General features: G+C 47.5%; 1 protein-coding gene across 1 annotated transcript in view; it reads right to left on the minus strand.

Annotated features, from left to right (window-relative positions):
* PAPPA2 (pappalysin 2) overlaps positions 1 to 27808 on the minus strand; it is an 87258-nt gene that overhangs the window by 18818 nt on the left and 40632 nt on the right. Inside the window, exons 7-16 of the mRNA XM_033067612.1 lie at positions 27180 to 27672; positions 26520 to 26648; positions 25414 to 25505; positions 24947 to 25140; positions 23666 to 23803; positions 20071 to 20206; positions 19644 to 19866; positions 10666 to 10837; positions 8274 to 8451; positions 6200 to 6413 (exon numbers count right to left, since the gene is read on the minus strand). Coding sequence (XP_032923503.1) covers positions 6200 to 6413; positions 8274 to 8451; positions 10666 to 10837; positions 19644 to 19866; positions 20071 to 20206; positions 23666 to 23803; positions 24947 to 25140; positions 25414 to 25505; positions 26520 to 26648; positions 27180 to 27672 — 1969 coding nt within the window. The remainder of the gene's footprint in view (positions 1 to 6199; positions 6414 to 8273; positions 8452 to 10665; positions 10838 to 19643; positions 19867 to 20070; positions 20207 to 23665; positions 23804 to 24946; positions 25141 to 25413; positions 25506 to 26519; positions 26649 to 27179; positions 27673 to 27808) is intronic.

Consider the following 27808-nt stretch of genomic DNA (forward strand, 5'->3'; position numbering starts at 1 on the left):
CAGGACCTTTTCTTCTCCTCCCTGGGGGGACTGCACGGATCTAGGAGCACTAGATGCATTTCCCTTGCACTCACCACCCCGCTGCTCCCCACCTCTTGTGGTGCCCCTAAGCCATTCCTTCCACAGTCCCAGCAGGTCCTGGTCTGCTTTGTCCCACTGCCAGTAGCTGCATACTTTGCTGGATGGGGTTTGCCTCCACCAGTAAATCCTCTGGCCTGTGCCCAGCTACTCCTGAGGCTCCTCTTTGTACTCCAGCCAGATCTGTCAATCCTGCTCGCGCCAAGGGGCTGCCATGCCGCAGCAGACTAGTACCACCCTATGCTGCTAAAACAGCCCACACACAAACTACTTGCCAAGAAAAGAAAGAAAGAAAATGTCCAGGAGCAGAGCCTACCCACTTTTCAGTCTCCTGTCCCTGGCAGTGATAGAGACACCACATCTTTTACACAGAGGCATCAAAATTGGTAAGGCATCAGGCTGGCCAAGGACTACTCTCTCAGCAGAGCACATGTCACTGCCCTGATGGGCTTTACTTGAGCCCAAGCTGATTGCTCCGTCCTTAATGAGACTTTCCCTCCTACTCCTGCCCTCCTTTACTAGACAGCACACTCCAACTGCCTGCCCCTGCTCTCTCCCACCACAGGTGCCAGCAGGCAGGGCTTCAGGTTAGGGTATTTACAGCCTGCCACAGGTATGTGGAGGGGGTCACCAGGGGTTAGAGAAACCCTCAGGGGAAGGCACTAAATTGCCCCTTGTTCTGAGAGGCAGCAGACAGAGTGTGGGGCCACACATGTGCCCCCCTAACACCTGGTGCAGGATCATGACGTGTGGTGCCACCCAGCTGCGCCTCCAAACATGGTGCACGGTCACACAGCCTGGAGAAGCAAGGGGACTCCATTTGTACCCCACTGCCAGACCAGGGGTGTTCCCTGTCAGATTTCTGCTTGGAACTCCTGGATGAGACATTTTAGAGGTTTTTGCAGCACTGTCAAATTTTTACATATTTGCAGCTCTTGGAGAGTCCCCTTCTCCCTCCAGAAATCAGAGATCTGTTTTTTCTCAAGACTGTATAAAGGGGCAATGGGCTCCTGCCAAGGTGAATGTGGGCTCCAGCAAAGCCCACAAAGGGACACAAAGGGAGGCAGGATAGGGAATGGATGCAGCAAGTCCACTGGTACAGATCTCTATATAAATCTTCCCTCCAGCCCACCTGAGAAGTGAGGATGGCTGTGGTGCTAGCACGTGAGCAGTGAGGGCTGCTGCAATATCACCTCTACAGCAGCAGCCTTGAATTAACTAAGAGAATTGCAGCTATGAAGGATTTCAGAAATTTGGTGAGGCAGAGGGACTCTGGATTCCATTGTAGGCATCTCTGGTTTCATTCCATTCCCCATTTAACTTTTCTGTTTGCCTGCCCTTTCCATAAGGATGATAGTCACTGGCTTGCAAGATGTCCCCATCAGACTTTGCTTTCTCCCAAATCTGACTGGATGCTTTGCTCTGCCCAAGTCTAAAGGTAAGCGAAGACACGCTCCAAGTACTAATCCATGTTGGATGCCGAGCTCCACAAGCAGCATTTCCCCCTTCTTAAACTTCCTGGCTCACAGGGTATGATCCAACTGCAGGACTTGGAAGGGGTAAAGCACTGGGGGTTACAGAGATAGAAACAAACCGGTAGTGTGAAGTCACTGCAACAGCAATAACTCAGGTACTGAGCAAACTCCTTTAAAGATCAGGAGCATCCCAGCCACACATGACTTTTCACTGGCCACTGCATTTCCCTGTTGCTCTCCAAATCATGGCAGAGCCCCTGTGCCCAGGAAGGCCTGGGGAGATGGGTCAAGCAAGGGGAGGACACATTGTGGCAGCCTCAGTTTGCTCAGGTGCAGGCTCTGGTTTGCAGCCCCATCATCCTCACGGGGGCTTCTCATTTTGATGTGGTGCTGGAGTGATCCCAGTCAGAGCCAGTGCCCTGCATGGCCTCTCACAACTCTCCCCCAAAACCTGCAGCACCCCAGACCACCTCACTCTGGAGGTTTAACCCACTGCCAGCATCCATCCAGGGACTTCAAACAGTTAGCCCAGGCTGACCCTGGGGTAGAGGGCAGGGTGTGGACCATTCCCACATATATGAAATAAGCAGTTCATGTGTTAGAATGGAGAAAGGAATAAATTTTTAATTAAAAAAAAAAAAAAAGCCAAAACAGAACTATATACAAAAACACACACAAGTTCATAGAAGCTTGAAATTTCTGGATCTCCTCCCACCCTCCAACTTCTGATCTGGTTTAGAGGCACTTCTTGAGGATTAACAAGCCAGGAAAATCAGAGTCAACCCTCCAACCAGGCAAGCCTAGTGGACAGAGGAGGCAAGAGAGATGTCTGAAGCCAGCAATGGCTATATCTGAGGTGAAGGCATGAGCACTTGCCCAGCTCCAGGAGCTGAACATGCAGAGCCCAGCAGGGATCCAGCCATCTTCTGAGGCAGCCAGCTGTGGGGGGAGTGGATTTGCTGTGCAGGAATGCTGACAAATGAGCCTAAAGCCTCATCTCCTATGTCAGGAGACAGACGGCTTCAAAAAGAATAGGTGGAAAGGAAAGAGATTTGTCAGTAAACTGAAAGAAAGCTGCACCAGTGTGTAGGAGCCTCCACTGCTGTGCTCCCTACAAACAGCCTGGACAACCTGGGCTGTAAATGCTCAGAGACTTCAGAGGTGGAAGTGACAGGAACCTGGTTGACAGCCTGGGTTTTCTTTACCTGGCTCTTTGGCTCCCACAGCTGTGTGCGTTTGCCTTTTATCTGGAAGGGGCTAGATACAGGCAGAGGCAGTGTGTGCTTTTGTGCCACCACACGTGTGCCTGGTGCCCTCCTAAACTGCAGTGCTCCAGGATTAGGCTTGTTCTGCTTGTCCCACTGTGACCTTTTTGTTTCCAGTCCCCAGTCTGCTAACTCCTTCCTGCCTCCGTTTTCTCCTCCACATTCTCCCACCTTCTCTCCTTCTTCCATAGTTTCTGCTGATTTTGAACAGGGAGAGAAGGAAGAGGGGCTGACATCTCCATGAAAGCTCAGGTTCCACTGAGCTCTGGTCATAATACAGGCTGAGACTTTCAAATCTGTCTGAAAATACCAAAATGGTTCTTTGTTTCATTCCCTCAAGCTAGCAGAAGGAGCTCAAACCCTCACAAAGGCAGCTTTGAAATCCCTAAATCTCTTCTCTTCAAGGAATCATACCACAATGGGCAAGGGAAACAAGTCTCCTGAAGGGTCTGACCTTTTAGGGCCCCAAATTGAGAGCATCCTCTCAACATTAGAGTGCTCCTCTAAAAGATCTCCTAGCTACTATCACACAATTATGGAATTGTTTTGGGTTGGAAGGGACCTTAAAGATTCCCTTGTTCCAACTGGCCTGCCGTGGACAGGGACGCCTTCCACTAGAACAAGCTGCTCCAAGCCCCATCCAACCTGATCTTGCCTATTCCTGTCAGAGATCTGTTTCAGATGGCACTTCATGCTGGAAGCAACAGCAAGGAGCACTGTGGGGGTGACGCCCTTTTCCCCAAGCTATCTGACCCTTGACTTTCAGGCAAGCACTTATCAATGCTACAGCTCTGGGTGATGCTGAAGTTTCTCCTTGGCAGTTCATGTATTCGTGTGATCCAGGTGGTGTGGGTTGGTACTGCCTTGGAACAGGTTCTGCCTGAATCCAGAAAGTTCCCATCACAAAGCACAAATGCATATGTTAAGTTCCCCTTGTTACTCTTACTTTGGAATTAGAAGTGAAGTAGCTTGGCAGCTGGAAGACGGGCTGTTACATGGCCTCTCCAGGCTGTTAATAGCTCTCCTTTAGGAAGAGTCAAAGAAGCTTTACCCTTCATGTCAGCATTGTCAGTCAGATGAACCTGTCGGCAGGAAGGCAGCAACTTTCTGGCAGGACCTTGATTATACAATCAGTATTTCCTCAAGGATCCCTTACTGACAAGCAGTGATTTCCCAAGAGCCTTTCCTCACCCAAGTTCATAGACAAAAGCATCTCCAAGACAACTGATTTCTTCATCACGTTTCTCTTCCACTTAAACTATGGGAAATAAATTTCAACTATGACCTCAGCACCTTCTAAGCATCCTTACTGCTCCTGCAGTAAAATTCAACTAAAAAACAGAAGTGAGGTAATTGCACGAACATCTGTGTACAAGATTATCTTCATTTGCATGGAGACAGCTGGATCCCATCCATGGTTCAGGCCTGCATATGGTGGGCACCTCTACATGAGGAGCAAAGCTAGAGCTAAAAGAATAATTCAAGTAAAGCCTGACTTTATTTCCAAGTGTGAGCTAGTTAGTGGGCATGAGGAATCTTCAGTGTCAGTCACAGATTATGCTTTTGACCAATATATATTACACATAGAGAGTCTTGTTTCCTTATGTACCTTGACACCTGTATAGCACTAAATCCTTTAGCAAGGCTTGTGCTTGCTGGGTTGGTGGACAACAGGGAGACAATAGATCAAGAACTCAGTTTTCTGAACCCAGAGAGACAGCAGAAGACCCCAAAAAACTGATGTCCAAATCACCAGCTCAGACCCTACTTTCACACTAGCACATCAGGAACCTGCACCTCATCAGTCCTGGTTGCTTCCAGAACTCCCCACCACTTTATCCAAAACTGGCACGATCAAAGAGATCAACCTCTCACTCTGGCAGCTCCCGCTCTCTCCTTTCCAGGGCTGAGACACCAGAAGGATTTCCAGCAATCCAGGAACTGACTTACTAGCTAGTAACTACTACACCACGCCAAGGGGTTTGTGTTCATGCTGAGTGTACAGCAAGAGCTCCTGATAAGATGGTACAATGACATTTACAAGTCTGAGGAAAGATTTTTGCTTGGGGTGGGCCACTCACATAGGAGTTAATCTGCATAGGAAAGCAATATTATTTCTGGTTTTGTTAATGTCATTTTTGTAATCCACCATCAGAGATGTTTGAGAAAATAGCAGCAACAACAATTGCAAAGGAGAAAATGTAATGTCAACGTGTATCGCTATGAAAACATAAACCGCTTTGCATGATTTTCCTTGACTTATTCTCACAGGCTGTTCAGACCCATATGGAAGTTACTCACACATCAGAGGAGCCTTGGGATCTCCCAGGGGTCATCATTTTTACCAGCAGCTGCTGCAGCAGGACAGAGGGGGCCTAACTTTTCAAGCTGAGTGGATCTGTTTGAATGCCCAGTGCCTGAAGCACCACAGGCACAAAAGCTGCTCTAGAGTTTGCAAAGCAGTCCATGTGATCACTGCCATAATCATCATTTGCTCAGCTCTCTTTGGCCCAAGAAATGCTCCTAACACTGTGAAAAGCTGTTTACAGAAACCACTTCCTTCATTACTGGGCAAGAAATTTGGCAACTGCTTCCCACTGCACAACAACTCTACCCCAGAGCAAAGAAGAGATGAAGTCTGCATTCAATTAAAACTGGAAGGGGGCATTAAACAATTAACACATAATTACCTGATCTGGGATAGAATCAAGACTCTGGGGAGGACCCAGCCAATGCCAGGGAATCTTTAGTGACCAAACTCAATGGGGATTTTGGCTGGAGGCGTCAGAGACAAAACACTGCTTTACCCCCCAGCATCGTGATATTGGCTGAGAGCAGGGCTAGTGAACCACCAGGAATTTTTCCCCGAAGCATCAGGAAAAATCTTCTCTCATTGAAATGCCAATGCTAGAGATTAAATTTAGCCAAGAGGCACAGTGGGTGAGACATTAACCCTGACAGAAGGCAGCCATTCATTCCTACAGTGCCTCTGTTCTGTTTTATTGCTTCTAGAAAAGACAGAAGCTCCAAGAATCTGCCAACATCTTGTAAATGTCTAATTACCTGGGAGTCTGCAAACACTTAATTTGGTGCTTAACTTTCACAGAGTGACAAATATGTTGAGGTGCACAGGAAAATCTTGTTTCAGGTTAAAGTACTTAACACACTTGTGTGTGCAAGGGTTCACCCAGGCCAGGGAATGCCTCTTGCATTTCAAGAAATCTGTGTAATCAGATCACAGATCTGTGTGAGCAGGCAAGCTGCTCTGCCTTCTACCTATCAAGCCAGGTCTTTGAGACTGCCACTGTCCTTTCACCTCTGCTCCTTGTGCACACTGGGAGGAGAAAAGAAATGGTGACAATACACCTGCCACTGACTTACTTCTTAGGCTTGTCTGCTGTGCTCTCAGCCACGTGGTATCCAGGCTTGCACTTGTAGCGACAGACTGAACCCACATCGTGGTTCCCCTGCAGGCACCGAGGCACCAGAAGCTTGGCATTGGCCACGGCGGGAGGCGAGTCACACTCCAGCTTGCAGTAGGCTTCAGGCAGGGACCAGAGACCATCCTCCAGGCAGGTGAGCCACTGGTTTGTTCCTAACCCCAAAAGAGAAGCAGTGTGTGGGGTTACAGCTGAGCCAGGAATAGAGTCCTGCCGAGGGGAGCTCAGAGCAAACAGCAGAAGTCCTCTTGTTAAAGTGGAACTGACACCAATGGGGTAATGAACATGAAGACCATGGACTGCATCACCTGCTTGGTCAGGCTGTAGCAGAAAATACTTGAATGCAGACAAAAGTAAGGTAAAGTCAGCTTCTAGAGGCTGGAGAAAGGATCTTGGTCCTGCAAATCTCCCCAAATCTTTCCCTTAAACTTGCCCTCTTTTGTTGTGTATCAGGATAGCCAGGGGCCTTTGTGTAAGACAGCTTTCTTTCATACTGAGTTCAGCCCACTTTCATTCCCCCCCAAGGGCTTTTTGCAGCTTGTCCTTACCTATGCTGCTCAAGCTGCCTTACCCTACTACAGATGCAGTGCAAGATCATAGAATGTGGAATGGTTTGGGCTGGACAGGACCTTTAAAGGCCATCCAGTCCAATCCTCCCTCTGCCATGGGCAGGGACATCTTCCACCAAATCAGGTAGCTCAGAGCCCACGCAACCTGGCTTTCAATGTTTCCAGGGATGGGGAATGCACCTCCTCTCTGGGCAACCTGAAAGTCAGGAAGATGGAAAATGCCACAAGGACAAATGTGGGAGGCTTCACTGGTGTGACTGGGAATTCCAACCACACACCATCAGAGGTTTGGGTTGAGTATTACAGTCCAGCTCTTTGTTGTCCCTGATAGACCCAGCTAAATGGGTGGCCAAAACTGCACAGTTCTGGATGCCTGCAGGAAGCGTCCAGGACTACATCACCCACATGGTGTGGATGATGGATAGTTCATTGGGAACTGATGAGCAAGGGAATAAAAGCTGGACTGGAGGGAATGGGAGTCTTCCTAGTGAGAGGTTTGGATCATCATGTTTGTGGTACAGCCAGGCTGCTCTACAGCTCCTTCAAACATCACTTTGTGTTGTTGAGAAGACATTCACATGGTACCAATTGATCAGCTCACTCTGGGGATCTGCCACCATCCTCCCTGTCATGAAATGAGATGTTAATTCTCTGCAGTTTTTGCTCCTTAGATTTAAATTTTTTTAAAGAAGTAAACAATTCTCATACATTTCAGCTATAAATGTCTCCATAAAATAGGTCACTCATAAAAATGATTTGTTGTATGTGATTTTTCCAGGCAAAGGCACTGGTGGAAACTCACAAAGTCCCAATGCTTGAAGCTGTCAAGGCAATTACCACTGAAATCCCATCCAGTTCAGCCCTTGCATAGACAGAACAGTAGCTCTCTTTCTCTGACTTGGCTTAAAAAATTCCTGTGGCTACTGATGGAGTTGGCAGAATGAAAGCCAGGCCATGGTGTGTCCGGGTGGTGAACATCTCCCAGACTGCTCTACAGCTGTGGGCATCAGTGTCTATGGCTTTATACAGCCCCAGCCCCCCTGAACCACAGGCCTTCCCACAGCCATCAGGTACAGAGCCACTTCTGGCCACTTCTGGCTCTCTGAAGTCCTCTCTGTCTGCCTGAATGTTTCTTGTCTCCATCACTGTAATACTGGAGGCTGGACCAGTTATCAGGAGAGGACATTGCTACACCCTGAGGTGGATGGATCAGGGCTACCTGCCAGGGATGGGAGTCAGAGGGAATTATCCCCACACTAGGATGTCTCCGCTCCAGGGGGAAGGACACACATCATTTCAGGAAGTATTTCAAGAGCCCATCCAGCTGGCAAATTCAAGATGAGGGAGAAATTCCAAGTAGCAATGCTCTGTTTGAACTGCCTGGGACAGGCACAAAAAGGCAGCATCAAAAAGGGTGATTAAATATCTTGACACTCCAGACCATACCTTGAAGCTTGGCTGGGGGGATGCAGGAGAAGGAGCATCTCTGCAGGTAGGTGGTCCCCACAGGGCAGGAAAACTCAGCATAGGACACGTGGGACTGGTCAGGGACACGGCAGTCAACAGGGTCACAAGTCACAGATCTGTCCCACTGTCCCAAACTGCACGTCAGCACCACCTCCTGCTGCAGAAAAAGCAAAGCTCCATCAGACTCCTGAAGAGAGCTTTGATCTACAGGTGCGCTACCACAGCAGAAAGGTCTGACCCAGGTTCCAGGATGAGGAGAGCTCTCCAACATTTTTCCTCCCCCAGTGTGCCCTTTCTCCCCACTCTGGACAACAAATTGCAAAGACCTGACCTCTTCACAGATGTGTGGGGTGTGAGAGCAGCAAGTGTGCCTTGAGATAACAACCCAGCTATTGTGCATGTTACATTGTCTGGGCAGTACCAGTCCACATTAAGGAAAAAAGGAAACTCCCTTCAAGATTCACTGAAACCTTTTGAGCTAAGCTATTCCCAGCTCTATGTGCTGCAATAGTCCCCTCAAAAGACCAAGTCTTACTTCAACTGTTGTCAGAGAGCTCTTCTGTTGATTGTTTTTCCCTTAATGTACCAATTCCCTCATGCCTCAGCCCACAGACCCCATTGAAATCATATTACCTCATTTATAAATCCCAATTATACAGCCCTTCTTACTCAGCTGGGAAACTGCTTGAGATCAAAAATTACCATGGTCCCACCACTAAATATGGTCAGCATGTCCTACAGACTTCATCAAAACTGAGTGGTGGATGATGGTTTGCTATGAGCAACCTGGTTTAGTGGAAGGTGTTCCTTAGCTGCAAGGCAGGGGGGCACTTAAGTGCTTTTTTAAAGGTCCCTTCCAACTCCAATTGTTTTGTGATTTCCATTTGCAAACTGCTAACTCCAGCCCAGCAGCCCGCAGCCAGGGGCTGCAGACCGATATTCCTGATGTCCCTTCACTGGCTGAGTACAGTCACACTGCTGGTACAGCTAAACACATGACCTATCCTCCAAAACCAGTACATTTTGGTTGAACCTAGATGTGGTGGCTCTGAAGGACGTCGCTAAATTTGAGTCTGACACAACCAAGCATGCAGCAGGGTCATAGTGTAGCTGAACTAGGTGGAGAGGATGCTCAGGAGAAGAGCTGTGTGCATTTTTCTGAATAGGGTTACATGTCAGACATCACTGCAGTATCACTGGAGGGCTCAGGGGAAGGCAGTTTACAAGCTGCCCACTGCTGTGACAGCCACTTGGTAATGCTCTGTTCAAAAGTTTCTCATCTCACTGCCAAGCACAGGAAAACTGTCACCCCAGGCACACTTATTTTGTGTGGTTTCATTTCGGAGAATGGGAACATTTTGTTTTCCCTAGGCATGCCTTGCCCCACAGACCCAGTGGCCATGTAATTAACAACCACCCAGCGATGAGCAGTGCATCTCCAGCTGCCCTACTGCACTTCCCAGTGCCCAACCTCTCCTTTGGCCAACACTGCAGCACAGGAAACCTGCCTGCCAGGGGTCACAAGCAGCTCTCCAAGGAGAGGAAATGTCACCCTGCTGACATGGACCAGCTCACTTCTGTCTCTCTGCCCCAAGCAAACTCACAGTCTCACTCAGTCTGGCATGTAAACCAGCTCAGCCCCCGAGACTCTTGTTCCCCCCTCCAGAAACGGCCTAAGGACAGGACACTGTGTGCCTACACCCCTGCCAAGGTGACTGCAGTCAAGGCGGTTCAGTTCCCAAGGACACATCATCCCAGGCTCCTCAGTCAAGATCTAAGAGCTGCGCTGGCTCCTGGTTTTTATGAGGTAACCCCCAACCCTCTGGAAAGTGGGACAAACTCTTTCACGGTGACCTCTGTGCCATTATTGCAACACAACACAAAGGAAGAAAAGCTCTCCGTGCTCTCAGTTGCCTCTAAATATAGTTGCTGTGCAAAGACTTCATTTCTTCCTGAGCCACTAACTTCAGCTTTAAAAAAGAAAACATCACAGGGATGTTTAACCCTCCAAAAAAATGCCCATCTGAAGAGCAGAAATATCTACCTCTGCCTCTGCTAGAGTGCATCACCTTGACTTGTGACATGTGCTGCAGCAGTTTTCAGCCTGGCAGAGCTGTGCTCTGCAGACAACACTGGACTGGGAGAACTAGGACTGCAGCAAGGGTAAGAGAGGGATGTCCAGAGCAGAAATACCAGCCATGAGCAGGGGGTCCAGCACTGGAGCGTCATTGAGCTAGGATGCATTGGGAAAGAAGCAAGAAAGTTGGGGCTGGAGGAAAGAAGGGGTCTGTGTTCTCCCCAACCACTTCAGGGTGATTAAATCATTTTTATCTAGGTCTTGGTCCCATGGGCTACCCTGAGGCCCACTCACCTCCATGGAGCCCAGCCTCTTCCCACCACTGGAGTGGAGTACGAAGCCCTTTTCACAGGAAACAGCACACCTCATATGCCTCGGACCATCTGAGCTGCAGTTGAGGGTGGCAGCGTGAACAAGCAGTGGTTTCGTGCAGGTTCCTGATCCTACGCAGGCCCCATGGGCACAGCTGTGGAGGAGAACAGAGAAGGGATCAACCAGTGGGTCCCAGGACTACTTCAGCAAGGAAGGGCTCTCTCCAGGTGGCACTTGTGTGGAATGAATGCTCAGCAGGTCACCGATGCCTAGAGATGCACACTTACCCCTTTCAGCTCCAGCTTCTTCCAGGCTTGAAGTCTCCTGACAATGATGCCTGGAGAGTACTTTATCCCAGCTCTGTCTTAGCTGGACTTCATCTCAACCCCAGCCCACACCTTCCCACCAACCACCACCATGTTCTTTCAAGCTGATGAAAGGAGACACAGCTCAACAATATTCCAAAAATTGTGTTGCCGGCACACAGTCACAGAATGTGCACACAGCCCAGCACCAAAGGGGCTCATTACAGGTAGACCAAGAGGACAGAAGGAGAGAGGTGACAAGGAGAGGAGAGGCAGAAGCTATATCTTTGTATAACTTTTGAATCATATATGTCAGACTCTGTATAGGACACTGGAGAATCTACAGATGATTCTCCAACTGCAAGGAAAGCTAAGAGGAAACTCCTGCAAATATTAAGGAATCCCCATTCTTCAGATCCTGCGCAGTCCCCCTTCATATCCATACAGCTACACCACAGCCTGTGGTGGAAGGGAGAAGCTGGATATACAACTGGCTCCTCAACCCCACTCCTGTCACCTTCCCCCTCTGCCCTGATGGTCTTCAGCACCTCTGCTCTTCCCACAGGCCAACACAGCACTCCAAACCCATGCATGCTGATGCCAGCCTCTTTGAGATCAAGACCATCTCAACACACACTTGTCCAGCTCTACAGCCTTAACTGTGGCCTCCAAGGTGAGATGCAGTTAAAGGAAGGAGTAACCTTCCCCTTGGCACCACCGCAAGTTACAAGAGGTCCCAGGAAAGTCTGAAAGGCATCACCCATTCACTGCAGCAGCTTCCCACCGAGGAACAGCCACTAGTTACTGATTATTTAAGCATCACAATTCCATAAGGAGAACCAGTGTTGGTCAAAGTAAAATGCAGCCAGTCAATTAATTACCTGGGATGGAACTGGGACAAGACATAGGGTAATACAACAATACAACAGCCCTGGTTATCCATCAGTCTGGCTTTATCTGCTATCAAGTGACATAAGTGCAATACCTGATCTCAGCCCTCCTCAGTCAGGGGCAGAGGTGCTGCAGCTTCAGGCAATAACTGTGGAGTGAAGGAAAGGAGTTGTACCTGAATGCCTTGCTCTCCTCTGCTCCCTGCTTGGCACAGGACTGCCATTTTCAGGCACTGCCTTTCTCCCAGCGAGGCAGAGGCCTCTGCCTCTTGCCTTTACTCAATGTTTCCAGCCAAGGATGCACAGAGCTAGAAATACCACAAAAGACACACACACAAAAAACCCAACAAAAAACAAAAAAACAAACCCCTGAAAAAACCAAATTGGTGCCGACGCAGACGTTAAGGGAACACAATGTGCTGTTGACTCTGGACAAGTCCACCGAGCCAAAGACATGGTGGAAACCTGCAGGCCACAGCCCTGAACGAGCCGGTGGGCACAGGAGGGGACCACAAAGGAGAACAAGAAGAAAGGGACTGTTTTTTCAATGCAGACCTGTTTATGAAGTGAGAAATGGTTTCAGGGCAGCTGCTGCAAATTCTTTCACTAGCTTATATTTCCATTTGCTTCCTTTTTAAAGAATTTGTTTTATGAGTGCAGCATTTGTCAGGTCATTAGCTTCTGAGGGCATCTGTTACCAATTGTAGCCCTCTCCCCTCCCCTCCTGCAGTCACCTTCTCTGGGCAGTTGCTCTGCTCCCTGCCTGTGCCCCTGGCTCATACTTGCTCCCATCCCTAGTTCCACTGCCCACTGATGGAGCCATTGTCCTAAACCTCCTTGTGTGCTTGCCTCTGGACACATGTGTCCTCCTTCCAGCTTTGCTTCTCCATTCCATCCCCTTCCTCACCAGTCATGAGTACAACATGGAGATGCACCTTTCCACTAGAGCGGGTTGCTCCAATCTCCCCCCCTGCCCCAGATTGGCCTGGAACACTTCAAGAAATGGGAGAGCCAAAGTTTCTCTGGGCAACCTGTGCCAGGGCCTCCCCACCCTCACAGCTGATGGTCAGGGTGTTGAGTTTTGGAGCACGAGCTCATCGCAGCAGTGGTTCAAGAATGTGCCATAGCACCCTCCAGATGCACCCAAGCCAAGTGCTTTGCTGGAGCAGCTCTGCTGGTGCTGATGGAGAGACAGCATGTTGTCTGGGGCAGCCTTGGCAGTTGGGACAATGCTGTTATTAAATAACAATTAAATGAAGTGCTAATCCTTTTGAGCGCTACCAGGGACGTTTTGGTTTTTCACCAGTTCAGAAACATAACCAGCAATGTGGTAGAAAGTAGATCAAGATATCAGCAAGTTTCTTATGCATTATAAATACAAACTGTTATATAGGGTAGTTACGCATAGGAGATTGATAATTACAGGTCATAAAATATTTTTCTCTACATCACATGTTCTGTATGTGCATGTAGATATATTTTAGAAATAATAGAAAAGTTTGGGTTGGAATAGTTACCTTTCTCTTTGTCCCCAGCAATGACTAACTTAGCATTGTTTTCTCTGTGATTAACAAGACCCCTATACCTACAAATACCCACTAGATTTTATTTTGGAAATGATCTGAGACAAATCAGCTCAAGTTCTGAGAAGCTGTGCTCATCCTACACCTTGCTTTGAAGTCTGGTGCTGCTATTACAGACCTGAAGAGGAGCTCACATCACTGAAAGCTGTCCAATTTTCTCAAATATATCAATAATCTCAAAAAATATATATCAACCCTACCAAAAAGCATTGCCTTGATTACTTCCTTTATCAGCATCATCACTGTTATCACTGCTGTATTTGGGGCCAGGACATTTTTGAGCCTGATGGTGAGTAAGGGCAGGTCAAAAGAGAAAAAAGCCCTGTGACCTGGCCCCATCATGATCCACATGCTATCCCAGGGCTCGGGTAAAGTGATGGAATAAATCACAGCTCCCAGACCCTGGAACACCCTAACAAAGGTTGGACAAGGAAATGGTGCAGTTAGCCCAGTTCTGATCTCAGCATGAAGGAGCTCTTTCTGTTTTTGATGATAAATAAAATTCCTGTATCACAGCTGCAAACTCCTGACTTCTGCCCATTTCTGATTCAGGTCATATAAGATGTGGGGCAAGCCAGTATTTTTTTTACTTATTTTCTGCTTGAGACATAAAAAAAAAAAATTCCACTTCTATCCCAGCATCTTTTGAAGCTCAAACTAATGATTTGTCAACAACATTTTTACTAAATACCAAGGTTTCTCTCCTAACTTATTTCATGTCAGCACAAGCCTGCACAATGCTCTGGGCTCACCAAGTCCCATAACTTATACATCAAAGAAAGTTTCAGGTCTGGAAATCTGTGAAATTCTGCCTAGTGATGGCCCAAATGGTAAGAGCTTTGCTCTGAAATGGAAACAATTCTATAAACGAAAGCAAAACTTTTCCTTTGAGATCCTTCATCCTTCTAGAGTAAAAGCAGACAGCCACCAGCACTAGAGCCTGTTAAGCCAGTGGTAGCAAAGCTAGTATGGTAACACTACTTTGTTGTGACAAATCCCAAATTCTGAAAAGCTGAAATTTCATGTTTTACAACAATTACTTAATGCAACACAGAAAATACTGATGGATTTACCCACATCAAACTAAGCCAAGTCAAAATGTGGTGCAGGTGTCTAAATTACAATAAATCATCTCTACATTGCTGTAGTGCCCAGTCAAGCTTTCAACCCCAAGACTGCTGCTGAAACATCCCTTATCATTGAGCTCCAGCTCTTAACAGTGGAAACTTACAAGTTCTTCTCATGGTGCAAATTTTTGGGAGAGGGGGTTATAGGAGATGTTGACAGAAAAGTAAAGGCTTTGGCCAAATCTCCTGAAATTAAAAGTCATCCCTGCACATACTCTGGTGGAGTCTGGACTGTAACACTCAACATCAGTGAGATAAAAGGTGTTTACCCCAGTGTGATCTAGCAAAAGAGAATTGCTAGGAAATGAGAAAAGGTGTTTTGGAAATACTTGGGAATGTCTCCCTTCAGGCATGTTTCCCGTGAAGGTGAAAGGTCTCACTTTTCCAGTAAATCTGATGGTAACCATCCTTGTGGGAGCAGGCTGCATGTAGAGACCCAACAGTGGTGACGCTTCTTGATTGCTATCTGCACTGAGGTTGCCATCTCAAGAAAAGGTGCTTGCTTCTGTACGTGACTCCAAAAGAAACTTGGCAAAAAATAACATCCCTGTGAGTCATCTGTTGTCATCTGCCTCAGAGACAGAGAAAAAGCACCAGTAAGACATCAAATGACCTGTTGGCCCCTCCACAGCCATAGTGGCAAAGGGGAAAAAAGAAGCAAGAGTACATAAAGTATTTCCAGACAGTTCCTTCCCATGTTTTTTTTTGTTGTTGTTCACTAGACCAAAATAGCTGGGGAGAGCCACAGAAAATGAGGTTGAATGGGATGTCAGGTTCAGTCTAATCACCTTCCAAATCTAAGCCAGGACAGATCGTACCCAAAGAACATCTTTATCCATATCCGATCTCCACAGGACCACACTCTGCCTCATTTTCACATCTTGTCCAGAGGAATTAATTTCTGAACCACATCCATCACCATGAAAGACATAAAAATAGCAGAGGGATTTCAAGCGAGAGCTGCAAGCAGAAACCATAGCTGGCATGCAAGACTTATGCTGTAAGATTTAAAGAGGAAAAAATATTTATCATGACAGAGAGGTGATAATGAGAGGATCTGATGGCTCTGTACAGACACACAGACACAGAAAAGTTGTCTGTTGGCAGAAGGCATTCAGACCTTTCTGACAAGGGTGGAGTAAAAGTAGCAACTTTCATCTTGAAATCAGAGGCACCTTCTCAGCAGAGAGGGTTACTGGATATGAGAATAGCTCAGCAGGGGAGATGCTGGACTCATCACCTCCTGCAGCTTGTGACAGGAGATAAGAGAACCTTCTGAAGGATGCATTCAATTCAGCCCCCGTGAAAAATCCCTGTGTCTGACATCAGGAAGGGCAGGGCAGAATGGGGGAGACTGACTGCAGCAGAAAACCGAGGGCTCTGCTGCAAACCTGGGGTCCCAATGTTTGCTCCCTTCTTTGCTGGACACAGGAGCTTGGAATGTTGTAACTCACAGGTATACTCACGGGTATCAGGGGTCAACTCTGCTTAGAATAAGAGCATCAGACTGGGTGGCCCTTTCCATGAGGTGATACTGAGCACCCTGTTTGAAAGCTGTTCAGTTACCATGTTTGACTCAAGACCAAATTGGTGAAAAACTTGTGCTGGAAGATATTTTTTCCCCAGGCAAGACTGGCTAATTTCAGGGAAAGGCAGAAGACATCTTGATCATCCCCAGAAAAACCCCATATATAGAGTAATAATCTCAAGAAGCTTATTAGACTGCAGATAGCAAATGGGATGGGGTAGTCCATGAAATGGTGTCTGGCCCTCCAAGGGTTACCTGTGATGCCTTCCAGCTGGACATTAATTTTAATTAAAATTAAGAATATACTTTGGAGCACAGTCTTGGGCACTGCTGTCCATCAGCCAGTCAGAGACCCACAAGAGAAGTGCCAGAGGTCCACAGGCTTTGATGCTGGAGAAGAAGCACCTCTAGGGGTCTCAAAGGCAGAGGTGAGCCCATTCCCCAGGAAAGGTGGTCATCAGGACCCTAAAAACACAGAATTGTTTAGGCTGGAGAAGTCTGGTAAAATTAAGTCCAACCATCAACCCAGCAGTACCAAGGCCACCACTAACCCATATCCCATGTTTACATATGTTTTAAATCCCTTCCAAGATGGGGACTTGATCCACAGGGCACCCTATGCCAGAGGCAAAGAATCAGAATTTTATAGTCCCTTCCAACCCAAACTATTCTACATTTCTGTGAAATAAGACACCATCGTGTCTACCCAGGGTGCCCATAAATCTTCATGCCATCATGCACGCAGCTCATAAATTGACCCTGCATAAATTTGGTGCCTGGAAAAAAGAAAACAAATGAAACAAAACCTGTTTGGGAAACAGCCCTCTTTCCTGAATAAAGTTTATCAATTGAAAATATGTAAACAACTCCCTCCTCTATCTAATTTTCTCTCCTTCACATCCATTTTCTATACTAAAGGAATCCAAACCAGACTCCCCTTGATGCCTTACACACCCTTTTGGGGAAGCAGAGGCAAGCTTTCACACAGGAAATACAAACACAAAGCAGACTGCCTTTTGTAGCACCTTTTCTGTGAACCCACCCAGACATTTCCCAGCATATGTGAACATAAAATAAAACATGTAAAAATAAAAGCAAGCTAAAAATACATATAACAGAGGAAATGAAAAATGTTCCCCTGGTTCAGTGTATAGCCTGTACCAAGTTAAACAGGAGGGACTGCGGCTCAGTTAAAAAATGCAGAAAAAGGGATGAAAGCTGGGAGACTTTGGGTCTCCTGGGCGGAAACATGTTAAAAGTCTGATTTCTGCTTGACCTCATAAGGATGTGATTGGGAGCAGAATGCACAGAGAGCGCCTGATCTGCTGGCAGAGACAGCAGAGAGGGGCTCCTGGTAATGGCAGTGAGAACACTGCACTGCTTTGGCCTGCAAGTGCTCTACCAACCTTCAGCACCTTGAGTGGGGCCAAAAGCAAAAGGTGACACTTTCTTCAAAACAAGCATGCACTTTTCTAGAGTCAAACACCTGTTCCATCCTGACCCTGAGAAAGTTGCATTTCATCAGGTATAAACACAATCTCTGTGCTTTCCCCAGCCTGCAAAGCATTGCGAGATCCTTCAAGATGAAAGATGCTACAGAAATACCAACCTGTCATATATTTATTATTTTGGCAATAAGCATTTCTGAAGCGTGGAAACTTCATTTCTTTGTTGCTTTTGTTACTGTCCTTTCTCAGGTTATTTTAGGGAAGCCCTCACATGCACGTATTGTATACGTGAGGCTGCGTGCGTGCAAACTGTCAGTTCAACTCTCTACAGGAAGAACATGGATGTTCTGTGATCTTTTACAACAAATGTCTCTCAGCCTCTGAAGATTTTCTATTCCTGGGTTTTTATAGGGCATTTCCCCCTCTGCCCACAGCCAGAGTCCACCTACCTCACAGGAAATAAATTGTTAATCTTTAAAAATACTGCAACGCATTACTTTTGGAGATAGAACAGATTTTAAAAATATATAAAGGGAGCATATTTGAATGTTTCCTGACTTAAAAGAGGAACATCCTTTATTATTAGTGGGGCTACTTGAGGCTGTAAGCCTAACCCCCTGCCCCAAATATTCAAGACTTTAATTCTGAGGATCAATACTCTAAATAGAATTTTCTACTCTGAACACCCTGGGAATCTGATTTACTTTGAGTATTTGCTAAAGGCACACACATATCTTGCAATTCAGCATATTGCTGTGAAGTCAAGGCCATGTGGAGACCATGGGAGGGCAACAAGAGGAAGAAGAGACACGAGGATCCTGCTATGCCCCTGGAAAAGGAACACAGCTTGGTGTGCCTTGGCAACACTGGAATGGACTTGTTCTTCAGCTATAATGAGACTTCTATGAGGAAAACATCTATTTTTCTCTCTGCTTGCCCCTATATGGGCATCTCCTCATCCTCAGTAAATGCTCAGCTGTGTCCAGTGAGTCTTTTCCTCCTTGTAGTCACTTCTCAGGGGAAGGAGGATAAGAAAATGTGATTGAAAAACCATATCAGTTGGCCAGGGTCTTAGAAGCATGTGGGTACATTGGTGTAACAGCTACCAGGAGGAAACACACTGCATTTCAGGTGAACACTGATCTTTTAATGTAAGGTTGGGAGTAATATTTATATACTGACTCACTAAGATTTATGTTTCTGTATAAATCACACATGCACTTAAAAAAAAAAAAAAAAAAAAAAGCAAAAAGCAACTTCAGGATGGTTTCCAAAACTCTACATAAATCAGTTGTACCACAATCCCACAGGCTTTAAGACAAGCACATGCACACACTCATTTGTTATCAGGGATGTTCACCCATCCAGGCCATCAACAGAATGAGCTTGACAAGAACAGCGATGAGATGACCCTAGACAAATCCCTCCTGTGCTGAAGAACCCCACAGCTCCAGCAAAACTCAACTCCAAAATTGGTATTCCCAGTGGTGTGGTTTGAGTAACTGACAGAACTGGAGCCCTGGATCAGGACATGCATGTAACTTCAGGGAGCCTGGGATCCGAAAGCAAAGCCAGACTTAGCAGATTTAAAGTGCTGAGGCCACTGTTAGCATTATCACCAGGTTCAACAGGGCCGTGTGAGACTTGGTGAGGGGCCTGGATAGACAGGGAGTGAGAACAGAGAGGATGAGGAGAGCTTCATCTCCACTTTCCACAGCACAAGGAAGACCAGAACAGATGGAGATGGAGCCAATGCTTCAGCTTTAGCAAAAACTCTCAGTGATAACCTCTCAGCCATTTTCAAACTTTTCTCGGTTTTCTCACCAGGAATCAGTCCTAGCACAGTTTGCAGAGGCCATGCACAGAATCTGGTTTCTGCCTTCACATTCCCTCCAGAAAAATGAGCAAATCAAGTCTCGTTATAGTAGCTCTTTCAACAATACCTCAAAAACCATCTGAGGATAGGCACAAAGCACTCAAATGAGAAGATAAAAACTGCAGAATTCAAATGCAAATTCCCAGAGGAGAGCAGTAACCCCAGATGGCCACTGGAACCTGCCCTGAGGAGACCATCCATACCTGTAGCACTGATGGTCACATCCCTCCTCGTGCTGCAGGAGGCAGGTGGTAAGGGGCTCAGAAGAGCCAGGTTGAGCCAAGGTCCTCAAGGCCACAGCTGCAATGCCCACAAGTGGAGAGGAGAAGTTGAAAAGCACTGAAGCAACCTGGGGGGATGGGTCCTCCTGGTTCTGGGTCACATTGATGATGATGGGGTTGTGCTGACACAACAGTTCGTACATCCCTGCGGACAAGGCAAAGAAATAAGTGACTAGTCCAGCTCCAGGGATTTGCTTTTGGTTTACATCTGCTCCCCCCACATGCCAACAGACCAGCTGGGAAGGCAGAAGATCCTGCAAGGCGGGGGCAGGGGACAGCAGTGAGAGATCACAGCTATGGTGGTGGCTCCGGCTGTCCCCACTGGCGTCACAGCCCATAAGTTGCTCACCCAAAGAATGGTTCTGTCCCTCTGTGTCAGTCAGCTGGACAGTGACCACTGGTTTGTGCTGCTGGCTTGGGACAGTGCCAGAGGAGGCCAGGAAGAGCAGGAGGGAGGTGGGCACTGCTGGTCTCTCAAAGCAAACCTAGAAAAGAGGGCAGAAGACACTCTGAGAGCAGGTCCACCAAATACAGCTTCTCAGAGCCCACATAGGCAAGAGGGAAAAAGAGGGAGCAGTAGGACAGCAGGAGCAGGCATAAGGGGTCAGAGACCTTGCAGGGTTGCAAATGGGTGCAGAGGTGGAGAGGAGGGGATGAGGAAGGAAGGGAGCCAAAACAGTCCTTTCCCTCTGAGTTCCCCTTCTTCCTTCCACTAGTCTTCTCCTCACCTATTCAGTTCTACCTTGACACAAATTTACAGCATCTTCACAGCATCCACATTTGCTAGTCTTTAAATTGAGCAAGACCTGGATAATCTCCTTCCTGCTCCCCATTCACCAGGCTTCACGACCACACACAGACCTGGCCAGGCAAGTGAGGCACCCAGAAAAAACAGCTACCAGCCTTGTCACCAAAATATTTCCAATAAAAAAGCCCTCAAAAGAGACAGGGAAAAAAAAAAGAAAGCAAGCCCAGAGAATGTCCCCAGTACCCACTGCAACAGCAAACTGTCCAGCATGGGGATGGATTTGTGGTAAGAAGCCCTGCCCGCCAGAAGAGCCAGTAACTTGCCACTTGTCTGCAACCCTGAAGGCAGCTGAGTAGCTGGGAAACTCATGGCATCAAACATGGCAGAGCACATGTTCTTTGGAAGTAAGAAGATAGAAATGTTTTTCTCCCCCACCCTCATACCCCCTCTTCCCCCCAGTGCCAAGATGTGGCTTGATCAAGATCTGCCCAATGCAGTGTTTTTGTAGAATGCTGGCGTGGAAGAAGTTCAGAAATTCGAGGCAAAGGTGTATTTGGAAAGAAGACAAGTCCTGGCTGGCTAGGCACAACCCAAGGAGCAGACTGTGGGAATGGAGGGGACAGCCATGCAATCTGAAATGGCAGCCTAGCCTCAGGGTGGATTATGCTATGTCAGGCATTGTTCACACACGGGAACAGGAGAAAACCTTGGGTTTCAGCCCAGGGGTCCCACCCTGCAGGGAGCTGCTCAGCAGCAAAAGCCCCATGAGCAAGGCACCACTGCTGTCTCCTAGTTCCCTTAGCCAGGGCTTTCTCACTTACAGGGCTGCCTGGCTGCAAGGAGTGAAGCAGAGGGCTCAAATGTTTTTATTTGGTATATCCCCACTGTCTCCCATGGTCAGAAAAGTGAGCGTGGAAGGAAAAGAAACAGGAAAGCAAGAAGGAAGGAAGAGAAAGAGAGAAGAGCCAGCAATGCTCTCAGACAAGGAGCCCCCCAAGACAGAGTTACAGCTGTGAAGTCCCAAGGACCTGGATGATTTTAACCCAACCTCCAAGTGTGGTTCCTCAGGGGAGGAGAGGTAGTTGGAGAGGTCAGATGAGGCTTTCCCTGAACTACACATCTTGAGGTGGAGAGTTCAGTCTTTCCCTTCCCACAGTGCATGTGCACAAGGTGAAAGGCACTGCCCCAAGATAGGCCAATAGCAGCTGCCTTGATTAGCATCCTAATCCTTTTCATTACGTATTATGTGCTTGGCCACAGCAGGCTATCTTCCTAATTTTTCTCCATTCCCTCTCCACTCTTTCTTACTTAATTTCCTGCATTACACATCCTGACTTGCTTACAAGTGATTTTGATGTCTTTCCTCATTAGATGTATTAAAAACTGAGAACAAAGCATAGCCAGGGATCTGCAAATTGTGATGATTCTCATGTGCAGACAGACTCAAGGGGCATGGCAGGTGCTCCGTTCAGTGGCACAGACACACATACCTCTTACCCCAAACCTAAATACAGCATGACAGTGAGCATGGGAAAATTCTGTCACTGCTTTTCCAGAGCAGTTGTGGATCCCTGGAAACATTTAAGGTCTGCTGGGGCTCTCAACAACCTGGTCTAGTGGAAGGTGTCTCTGGCAGTGGGGTTTGAACTAGAGGGCATTGAAGCTCCTTTCCAACCCCAACCATTCCATGATCCTTTGACCCAGCTGTTCCCCTTGTTCATTGGTACCATATCTTCAGAAACACTGTAGGAAGTGATTCCTACCATCTGATGAGTTTTGTGGTGCAGCTCTAACCCACAAGACACAGGTGCAACAGCTTTAAAATGGCCCTGGGAGCTGGAGGACACCAAACACCTCGTGCACATGGGTACACATGTGCATCGACAGCACCATTCCTGTCCGGGCAGGCAGCTGTGCTAGGCAAATAGTCAACAAAAAGGCATCTTTCCTAACCCAATATGCTACCAATCAGGCCAACTCTTTAAAAAAAAAAAAAAAAAGAAAAAAACCCATATTTATTACTAGTCCATAAATAATTTTATGGGCGGAAAATAATAGCACTCCTAGAGAGAGCAGTAATGAAAGTCTTTAGTATAAACATCCATAGAGGAAGAGAACTGACCACAAGCTCCAATAAAACTATAACATGTTTTAACCCCTGCTGAGAAGTGGAAAGTAAGCTTTCATCTAGGTAAGACCAAGGGGGAGAATTACTGCTTTCTCCTTAGCAAGGGAAGAAAGGAGGCAAGTTTGTCATGGCCAGAGACTGAAGTTACAAAGTGGGTTGAGAGCACGCAGACAAGGAAGAGAGGAAAAATTAGAAGAAGGTTAAAGGAAGTTGTTTTGGAGAGACACAGGACCTTGGAGCAGTACCCATGTTTAATGACTGAGGTTTGATGATTCACCGAGTTATCGGAGCATCTGGGGAAAGAGCCTTCTCTAGAGAATCTTGAACAAAACAGGGTAAGCTGCCCCTCAAAGTGCAGAGAGCAGCAACACCAGGCAACAGCCACGAGACCTCTAAACTGTGCCTGTGGTCAGAAACTGAACACTAAAATCCCAGGGGGTTAACCCTCAGCTCTCCTCTGTCCCTCTCCTCTACCTATTTCCCCCTCCTAGGGGAAGCCCCGAGCCCCTGCTGAGCTGCAGGACCAGCATTCTGGGGCACAGAAGTGCCACCTCTGGTCTGGAGTCATCGGAAGGACCTTGTTGCTGTGGGCTTGGGGTGCTCAGCAGCACCCAGGGGTGCTCAGGACCCCTCAGGATGGCAGAGGATATCCAGCTGCCCTCTGCTGCTCTTCCCAGCCATGGGGAACAAAGGCAACTAGGACTTTAAACACCACCTGTGCCTACCCTTTGGGGGTGTTAAAGCACAGCTTGACTGCAGTGGAGAGTCAGGAGCAAGTTGTTTCTCAGCTTCGAGGCATTTCTGTGGTATTTTGGTTTCGTGCACAGTCCTCCTCTTGGCAATCTGCCCCAGGTTGGGTTTGCTGTTCACAGTGGGAATGGGGCAACTATGTCAGATCCAGACACAGGTATTTTGGGATTTACAAAGAGTGCAGTAGCATATGGAATACTACATAAGTAGTTTCAAAGGTTGCTGTAGCTCCTACACTACAGGAAAGCATGGGTTTTGTCACTAGAGTTGGGTAAAGACAAACAAATCCTTTGTGCCTGACCACACACCCTCACTTACCTTGAGCCAAACTCCCTCATCATCACCCAAGAGCATCTTCTCATTTGGGTCCTGAGCATTCTCTTGGCTGGGAGCACAGGGAAACCAAGCGGCCTGCAAAAGGTCCTTTGGCACCTCATGAAGGTTGGATTTACATACCTGAAAGGAAAGATTTAGTTCAAGCCAGAAGGTTGCAAGGAAAGGAGAGAAAAACTGCACCTAAAAAATTTCAAGGAAGATTCAACAAGTGTTGAGAAGAACCCCAAGGTGGCTCCTAGCATGATGACAGTTAGGATGTGGCTTCCTAAGTGACATCTCACTGCCCACAGATGTGCACAGAAGACCTTTGCCATTTTGGAGTGCTGTAAATGTGTTGTTTAAGCATCTCATGGTGTCTGTGGGACTGAGTAACAAACAATGAGCCAAGCTTGAGTGGGCAGGTGAGACCAGGCATCTGATTTTGGCTGGGCTCATGAAATACAAAGTGTGATTCATTTGCCTGAATAACACTCTTCTGTTCCATTCAATGCCCTGTGGAATCCCAGACATGCCCACAGGCCTGGCAGACAAAACCTGGAAGATACAGGTGTAATAGTAAAGGAACAGACACCCAAGCCCAAGGCACCTCATTAGCATGTACATCTAGGCAGTTTAATCATGCTGCAGGTCTCAAGAAGATTGTTCCTCCTAACAAGTCAGTAGAAACATATGTGTAAAGGGCTAAATGACATCTCTTTACATATTTCTTGCCTTTCTTCAGCTTGCTAGCAAAGAACATACACACCACGTTAACAGTGATCAAGCAAAATCCCCTCCAGGCTCTGCTCCAAAGCCCATACAAAAGATGGGAATTCTCCCATTGATTTTTCCTTGGCTTCAGATCAGAAGACTTGGGAGCAGTACTGATGCTGAAGTGTGTGTGATTTCATCCTTTCAGGCCCTGACCTTATAAGGTATTAGACTTACAAGATTTTTTTAAGCCAACATGGGGCAAGTCGCATGCTCCAAGTGGAGCATTTGGCTGGTGGGATGGGGTGGTTACTGTTCAGTGAAATGCATGGCTGGGGGAGTTGCTCCCTGCCAGGATGAAGCACCTCTCCATGAACTGCAGTTCCTGAACTCAGGGACTGATGCAAGAGGAGTGTGAGAAATGCCCAGGTCTTCCACTCAGTCCCTGGTTGAGAAGGTAGCAATTGATGATTGCTGCCAGAGCTGATTTTGTTTGCTCCTTCCCCAGCACAGGCTTTGCTAGAAAAGTTTTTTCATTTTGGTTTGGTTTTTTTTGCTCATGCCTTCACCTACCTTCACAACAGGCTCTCCAGTGGCTAAGGAAGCAGGGCAGGATTTGGCATCCTGTCGGGAGGCATAGGCTTTCACTGCCCACAGATCCACATATCCCTCAGGAGTGTGTGGACCACAGTCCAGCATGCTGCTTGTCTTCTCAAAGGGCTCACACACACCATCCTCATCATGAATGTAGCACAGGCTTGGCTCCCCTGCAGGGAGAACAGGGATGAGCTGCTTACAAACCAGGCTCCAGACACAACACCTCCTCTCCTTATAAGAAGTTTGCTGTCTCATTAGTCTGGGGTTTCCCACCACAAGGGCCTGACAAGATCCATGGATCACTCCAGCTGCAAATCCAGGTTCTGTTGTGCTGAGGTGCGTGGCACTCTGCTCTAAAGAGCAGTGTCAATAATGTACAGTTTTGACTCTTTCCTCAAAAGGAGTCAATCCATTTGGGCCTGTCTCAATCCAGTTGGACTCACCAACACAGTTGAAGCCTTTTTCCTTTTTACACTTCCTGGAACAACCATCTCCATCCAGCAAGTCCCCATCATCACATTCCTCCTCCAGGCTCCTAAAAGGGCAACAGCCAGATGTATTATGACCACCTTTGACTCAACGCTCCTGTGCTCCTGCCCAGTCATGAGTGAGGACCCCTTATCTTGGTTCTATTTCCACAGAAGCAGTTCAAAAGGAAGAATCACACATAGAATCAGACAGAGAAAACACCTTGCCAAGGGATAAAGAGAGATTAAAGTCACAGCATCAGGCAGCAGACATGATTGTACTGTAATTTTGCTGTAAGATCTGAGGCAAGAACTATGAGAGAATGGAAGAAGTAGAGAATTAAGCATCAGTAAGGACCTGTTGCTGGAGAAAGTAAGTGTTGGAGAAGGCAGGAGATTCTGAAATAGGGCTGGGGTTTCAGTGGGAGCTGGAGAGGAAGGCAGGAGAAGGGAGAGACAGAAGGTTCCTCTCCCTTTCCTCACCCTGCTAAGAAAACTGGTTTCAAATGAAAGTGATCCTGAATATATCCTGGAAGTTGAAGTCTGAAAAAGCTCAGATATGGAAATCTGAAATAATGATCTCCCAGGCAGAGCAGGTGAAGCATTGGGCTCTCTTAGTGTAGAGCTGGTGCATCCCTCATTATTTGGAGTCTCTGAGCAGAGATTGGAGAGCTCTCTGAAGACACTGCACTATATGGGACTGTGCTAGTTACAGAACCTACTCATGCAGGGCCCTGTGCAAAAAGTTATATTGCCCACTTCCGTAGACAAATCCTTTGGGGATTGGACTCTGCAACACTTGACTGAGATGGGCCAGAATCCAAGCACTGAAATCAAGAACAGAGGATGTTCAGGTTGAACCCCTCATGCAGACCATGCCTCTTAAAAAGACCATCTCCATCTCCTATGCACATGGCATTTTACAGAACACAAGCTCTACAGCTCAATCTGCTGGAGGGATTTTGTGCAGCATCTTCAGCCATGTAACTGTGCATGGAAGACCCACTTGCCGCTTCCCTTGGGGGCAGGATGACCTGACAGCTTAAAGAACCTCAGCTGAGAGCTTGAATTTTTCAACTTACGTGGTCACCTTCCCATCCCCACAGTAGGGTGTTCCATGCATATGGACGAGTGGTGGAGAGGCTTCTCCTGAGGTTGCATGAGAGACTACCTGCACCTGGTAGCGGTACACCTGCCCAGGCATGACTTCCCTGCAGGAACAGAGAGAACTTGAGGGAAAAACAGCATCTGCAACACTGAGATTCGCTCACCACAACTATAAGACATCATGTGTATATATCCATGCAGTATCACACCTGACGTGCCTTCATTCTCTGCCAGAGGCAAAGCCTGTGGGAAGAGAGTCGATTTTAGGTCACACTGCTTATTTCCCAAGGGTCTGAGCTGGGGAGAAGTGGCATTAGATTAAGTAATCATTGTACTTGTTCTATTGATGGGGGAAATCTAATTTTATGGGTTGTATTGATTTGGAAAACGTTTCTGGGTTTAATAAGCTCCTTCTAGTTAATCTGGCCTCGTGGACAAGGTCATGCTAGCATGGTGGGTCTGCCACACACTTGTTCAATGGCACTGGATGCAGTAATTCCCAGAGCGGGGGGACAAGAGGAACAACAAAACAGAAGCCAAACCATACAGGGATTCAAAGACAGAAGACACAAGGAGGTGATCAAACCTGACTGCACCACCCCTTCAGCCCAAGACAGAGCAGCTCCGTGACTCACGTGTCGACGAACTGGCGATGTGCCTGCAGGGGGGTGGCAGGGGACCCGTCTGCAAATGGGGGGTCACGGAGCACCCGGTACTGGATCAGTCTGCAGGCTGAGCACAGGGAGCTGTGGGGCCTGGAGGTCAGCAGGGCTGTGTCTATCTCCATCCTCTCATCAAAGGTGTAGATTTTAACTCCGGACATCTTTTTAGGGATATTGAGCTTCACAGTAAAGGGGACATCACAGAAGGTGTCCAGGGGGCCTAGATGGATGGAGTCCCCTTGCTCTGTCAGGATTTCAATGTCAGACAGTGCCTTGGGAGAACCCATGGAGAGGTATGTGGTCCAGAGGGTGAGAGAATCAGGGTAGACGGGGTGCAGGAAGTGCAACTCCAGGATGCAGCCATCTGGCTGGGGGCACGGCACAGTCATGTTCATGTCGTACAAGTGGAGCTCCGGACTCCAGGCCTGCAGACTGGGCTCACAGGACTGATCCACATCTGGAGGACCTGGGACAAGGAAGAAGCTGGTGAAAACCAGGGGACAGCTGGCTTCACAGGAGACCCACAGGGGAGATCTTCCCTGTAGGCACTTATGCATCTCAGGGCTAGAACTGCACACCTGTGTGGGTTTGCACCCACTCCA

This window comes from Catharus ustulatus, chromosome 9 (genome assembly GCF_009819885.2).
Source record: "Catharus ustulatus isolate bCatUst1 chromosome 9, bCatUst1.pri.v2, whole genome shotgun sequence".
NCBI classification, from domain to species: Eukaryota; Metazoa; Chordata; class Aves; order Passeriformes; family Turdidae; genus Catharus; species Catharus ustulatus.